General features: G+C 37.3%; 1 protein-coding gene across 1 annotated transcript; it reads right to left on the bottom strand.

Moving 5' to 3' along the window:
• Positions 1 to 1,314: 1,314 nt before the first annotated feature.
• On the bottom strand, positions 1,315 to 2,328 carry LOC138926253 (uncharacterized). The gene is made up of 2 exons (XM_070279783.1): positions 1,575 to 2,328; positions 1,315 to 1,505 (listed from the first exon to the last, which is right to left on the bottom strand). The coding sequence occupies exons 1-2, from the start codon at positions 2,298 to 2,300 to the stop codon at positions 1,389 to 1,391; spliced, it is 843 nt and encodes a 280-aa protein (XP_070135884.1). The 5' UTR covers positions 2,301 to 2,328; the 3' UTR covers positions 1,315 to 1,388.
• Between the last annotated feature and the right edge of the window lie 3,369 nt (positions 2,329 to 5,697).

Here is a 5,697-nt window from a genome sequence, read left to right as displayed (position 1 = left end):
TAGATTATATATATATATATATGTACGTTCACCCACGGATATACAGACATATAGGTGGAAATGTGCGAATCCGTACCGCAACCATCTGACCGTGTCGGCCGCCTCGCACTGTGCCACATTGTATGCTACATGCCACACGCCACATGCTATATATCCATAGGTATATCCTATACCCACATACATACATATATACATATATATATTGCTATATGGCTATACCACTGTGTCCATGCCAATTGCCAAAGACTCTCTGGCATCCTTACAGCTGGCAGGACCTACCGAATGTTAATCGCACGCATTAGTATTGGTGTCAGGCCTCGGGAACTCGGCGGTCGGGATGCGCCTTGGGAAAGTGGAAAGTGTGTAACGGGACAGCCGCCCAGGTGCCAGTGGGTGTGGAAGGAAGGTCCTTTCTGTCTGAAAAATAATATGGATGTGTCGGCTACACTGTAGTTTTATTTTTATGATTTAATAATTTTATAATTTGATTATTTAATATTTTTCATTACTGGCTCATTAATTTTTAAGTAAAAACTGAAAAAGCTGGCAAACCCCAAACTACAGCATCGTAGCAACCAAAAAGAGGCCTCCCCAGATAGCCAAAGGATCCTGGTGGAGCTCCTGACAGGATGTTTATGGGGGATTTTTTTTTTCTCTTCGGTGACGACGTTCTGTGTTCTTCACTTTCGGCCCTCTTGGCTGTCAAGTGGCCTCGTTTTTGGGCCCAGTCTGTGGGCGTTGACCTGGTCTCTTGGGCGGATTGTCAAAGGGGCGGGGGGTGCGGTATATCTAAATGGGCTATAAGACGGTGGTGTAAGTTGGTGAAGGGGGGTGTGGCAGCTACGATTGTGGGCATTTTGCGGTGTGCGGCTAAGAAAACTTGAGGTGCTTAACAATAATTGAATGAAACTTGAGTTAAGTGTACGCCGCCGCGTCTGCCACAAATTCCACCTCACCCCTCCACTAGCATAACCCCCATCGCCCACACTAGCCCATACCCATCTGGAGAGATCTGTGAAGTCTCAGATGGTGCGGGAATGGAATGTGTGATTGGGTCTATTAAACAAAAGTTGTGCGGTTAGTGGTTGCAATTATGAAAAGGATGCTAAAAGTTGGTGGTTCCGGTGCCCGAGAATTGTTCTCAAAAGTTCAACTGTACTTTAACATGATTCCTGACAAGGGTCAAAGCTCAAGCACTAGGTGACTTATGACCTACAACCCACATTGTTTGAGTTGGACAGTCCACAAAAAAAAAAACTCATTCCCACAAATATTTAATACAATTACAAAAAAATCAAGCAAATAGGTGGCTTAATGGTATTACAGTATTGGCTTAAAGTATACCTGTACTAAACAGATATAAGGAAACAGAAAAATTATAGTATTTTTTATTGGGAAGATTTTCGGAATTTGATGTATGCAAGACAGGTCGTTTGTAGTTGCTCCAGTTTGGGAATGAAATCATCTCGCAAGTCGGGATTTTTCATTAACAGTTGGGCTATGTTCTGAAAATGATTAATTTGATTGTTACAAATTTTTATTGTTATTATAAAAGTTTAGTTAACTAAACTAACCGTGTCTGTCGAATTGGAGTGTAAGACTGTTTCCAACATAGATTTATATTTCTCCAAGTCTTTGATGAACTGGTCCGCGATTTGAATTGCCTTATCTAGGGCCTTCTCAACCGGGGAAATATCCTCTTTGAAGTAGCTACCCACGTATTTGAAAATATACGTATTCGTAACATATTCCATAAGATCTTGCTCCCTAAACATACTTTGCCTTTTTACAGATTTGTTCATTTTGTGTTTTTTTTCCTCGTCATTAAATCTTTTTTGCACGTTGTCTTTATCCTGTTCAAGATTTTCTTTCATTTTCCGTAAATGATGTAGTAGAATGCCTCCGTTTAATTTATTTAAATCGTATGATGCTGTTTTTAAAATATCTAGGCCGCAGGTGAATGTATCAGAAGTCATTCCCCAAACGGTTTCTTTTTTTTTTATTTCTAAATCCGGGTTCTTCAAGTTGGAAATTATGGTATCGAGAGCATTTTTGATGAAAACACTCCACTCGAAGATATGGTTAGCACAGGTTTTGTATTGTTGGCGAACATTACTATTGGCGGTGCGCAGTTCATCCAGATTATCCTTGGCCTTTCCTTTGTAGCTGAGCAGGGACTCGTCAATAACCTTAATGACCTTCTGCAGTTTATCTAGTCCCCTGGTCGTGATAAAGATCTCTTCGGTTAAAGCAATCAGTTGGATAATGTTTATTTTTATTGAATTTGATATCGAAACCATTTTGAGAACTTATACAGAACTTGTGCCAAAGACGGTAAAGTTCCAACTGAATCAGACCCTACCCTACAGATTGCAGTCTCTGACTAATGCCTCTATAATATAGTATTGTATCTAATCGGGGCCTTATATCACAGTAGATAAAGTAGACAGTAGACAGTAGTAAAGATAGTAAAAGCATCGTCCATCACGTATCTAATCAGAGCTTGATAACAAAGTGCATTCTACTAGTAGTACTATTTGTATTTTTTGAGTATTTAAAGGTCTACACCTTGATGACCGGAAATAGCTATACTCTTTGGAAAGGCTTATTAGACTTTTTAGACTTGAAAACAATAAATTTAATATGGGGATTGGTACAAGGGTATAACACATTCCCTATCGGCATTAAAACCACACTTAAGTAAGTACTTCAATAATAATAAATAAATCAGAATAAAAAAAAAAACAAGTATTATTGTTCCTCGTTTAAATTGCCTTGAAAGTTAACTGTAGAATTCAGTCTTTGCCTTTCTGCCATCGAAGCCGTCAAACAATGGGTTCCGTGATTTCCATTTTAGAAAATAACTCTTGTGGGCCGATAGCCCAGGCGAGTCCCCTGTACTTGACAGCTAAATTTCTTTCGAAAACGGTCCAAACATATGAATCTGAGTTGGATAAAAAAGTAAATTTCAAGGCTCTGCAAGATGCCATCGATGCCCTCGGCAAAGCAATGCGACACTACCCAGGCTTCGCCAATGAAGAAATGTATAAAGTGCGTCAACTGAATAGTAGTGTTCGACAAGATTACCAAAAATCTGTTGGTCTTATTTACTTATGGTGCACGGCATCCATTGGAATATTCGATACTGTTCTATCCAAAATTGACAATAAGAAACAGTCTGATCGCGAAATCATTTTTAAAATAGCTAGTGACCAGCTGAAGGATGGTCTTAAACAAGTTGAAGACTCCCTGAAAGTGTTACACAAAGTTCTGAAAAAAACTTCGGAGTTGCAAAACTTATTCGAGTCCATTCTGCATGATGTTTATCAGTTTTTTAATGAAAGAATGGACATAACCAAACCATGGTGGTCTCAGTGGAAAACCACCATCAGTGGAATCTTCGCTGTAGTCGGAGATATAATTTTCGGGAGTATTGGAGAAGTGCTGGGTTTCGCTAAGGAAATAGCAAAAGAATTTAGAATAAAATGCCTCGATGACTGGAATGAGATCAAGTCTTGCAATAAACCAAAGCTAACTAAATACTTTTTTAAAATGCTAAAAGAAAAGGTCAATCATGCAAAAGACATGACTAAATGTGTTATAGATGCTCTGGAAGATGATCGACTTAGCTTAATTGAACTTAAAGGAAAACTTAAGAGCACTAACTCAGTAAGTATCGGCTATTGTAAAGTCATTTTTTTCCCCTTATAATTGGTTTGGTTTCTATTTTATTTTTAGCAAACAGAATTAATTAAAAATGAATCCAAAGAGATGCGAAAAAGTTTTGCCGAAAGTCTGATAATTTTGAAAGAACAATGCGAAAAATATAAAGCATCGCACGAAAATGGTTATCGAGGTAATAATACAAATGGAGTATATAGAAAAATGGAATGGAATAATACAAATAATAATAATACTACAAAAACATTAATGTATTTATCGATTCTATTCGTCAATTTATTGCTACTGATGATATACCATTTTATATACCACCATTTTATCTATTGAAAACTGAAAATAACCATTTTATAAAACCATTTTATTTAAGAAATAAAACCATTTTATCTAAACTGAAAATAAAGAAAAGCTGATTTAAAGCTATTATAACCATTTGCTGAATTTATTTATTGACGGATTCTCGGTGTTGGCTGGGTTCTGTTACAACCTTGTATTCCACCAACCTGCTGAATAGGTTCATAAGGACTCCATCATTTGAATGTTCCGTACTCATACACATACCTACTAACATACACACATACATAATAACTTTACCATTCATTCGCCAAAATCCTTAGTAAATATCCCCAGAGTCAAGCTGAATTCCCACCGGCCCAAAATATATTCCTACATTCCGTCATAGGGCGCTCATAAATGCGGAAAATTCGATGACATGGCAACTCTGGGCTTGAGCTTCTGTTTCTGTTTCAGTTTCAGTTTCGATGCCGGTTTTGGCCCGGTTACTGGCCTTGTTTCTCCCACATCCTGCTGCCTGCCAAACCAAGCCAATACAAACCAAACACCTAATGACGTTGAGCCGCTTTTCGGCCCTGCCACACTGAATATACTCAAAAAAAAGTATATACAAAATTATTGAAAAACTTAAAAAAATATTACATTATTCGCAAAACAATTTTTAATAAAGTTCGTTTTTGTTTTATACTTTGTTAAGATTTTTGTTTATTGTAAAAAATATTATTTTTAGTGCTTTTAAATAAACAATCACAGTTAGCTGAATTGAATAGCACCTGAAATGCAACTACATTTCCAAATTGTATGCCTGGAAGGTGCGTTGAAGGAGGGATTTAAAGGAAGGAGTTTGGTGAAGTACTTGCATTCATTTTGGTCTTTCTACTTTTAAATTATTATATTTTTTAACCTAAAACTATTATAGGTATTCCTATGGGAAATATCATTTTGTTATTGGATTTTTTTTTATTTTTTTGGAATCCTATTTAAGCTTTTCTTTTGGTTTTAATTTCCATTTAGAGAAACGTGTATGTTCAAGGTATATCTTTAGATTTAATATACTTATACATAATACTTTTCATACTTTTATCAAATCAATTAAAAAACATATATCTTTAAGAGTATATATTCTTCGATCTTTTTTCAATAACAATGTATGTATGTAGGATGAATAATTCTCATATAATAACAAAACAGGAGCAGTCAGGATGAAAACCAGAAACACAAACCGCCGCATAATTATTGCACATTTCACATTACGGTGAGGTGTGCCTGGAAAAGTGAGCGGAAAACTCATGGAAATGGAAAAATAGAGAAGCTATAAGGGGGCGCTAGAGAGGCGGTTTAGATAGAGGAATGGGTGGGTGACCCGAGAAGACCCTGTGTAAATTGAATGACTGGCGAAAAGTTTTGCATACGCGGATGTACGCGCGGCATTTCGCATATTTTTCGCACAACATTCAGCATCATGTTCGACTCATTACAAAAGCCACGTTTCACGGCTATCCGACAAAATGATAGGCGCAGATTCTGGCCTAAAAATCCCCATTCCATCCCGCCAAAAAAAACACTCACACACACACACAGAGACAAAATAGGACGAGGAACGGAAGGACAAAAGGACGCAAATACGGATAGTGAGTATTTTTCGGGAGGTGATGAAAGGATGGGCCACGGGCCATGGCAATAATTCAAATTGATGACCAACATTCGATCGGATCCGGTATTTTG

The sequence above is a fragment of the Drosophila bipectinata genome, chromosome XL, assembly GCF_030179905.1.
Source record: "Drosophila bipectinata strain 14024-0381.07 chromosome XL, DbipHiC1v2, whole genome shotgun sequence".
Lineage (NCBI taxonomy): Eukaryota > Metazoa > Arthropoda > Insecta > Diptera > Drosophilidae > Drosophila > Drosophila bipectinata.
The sequence above is the reverse complement of the archived record's forward strand: the minus strand, read 5'-3'. Positions and strand labels throughout refer to the sequence as shown.

Bases quoted from the DNA above. Each gene is read 5' to 3' on its own strand.
- LOC138926253 (XM_070279783.1), bottom strand. From the start codon at position 2,300: ATGGTTTCGATATCAAATTCAATAAAAATAAACATTATCCAACTGATT. The intron at 1,506-1,574 runs GTTAGTTTAGTT...AATCATTTTCAG, and splicing joins ACTCCAATTCGACAGACACG to AACATAGCCCAACTGTTAAT.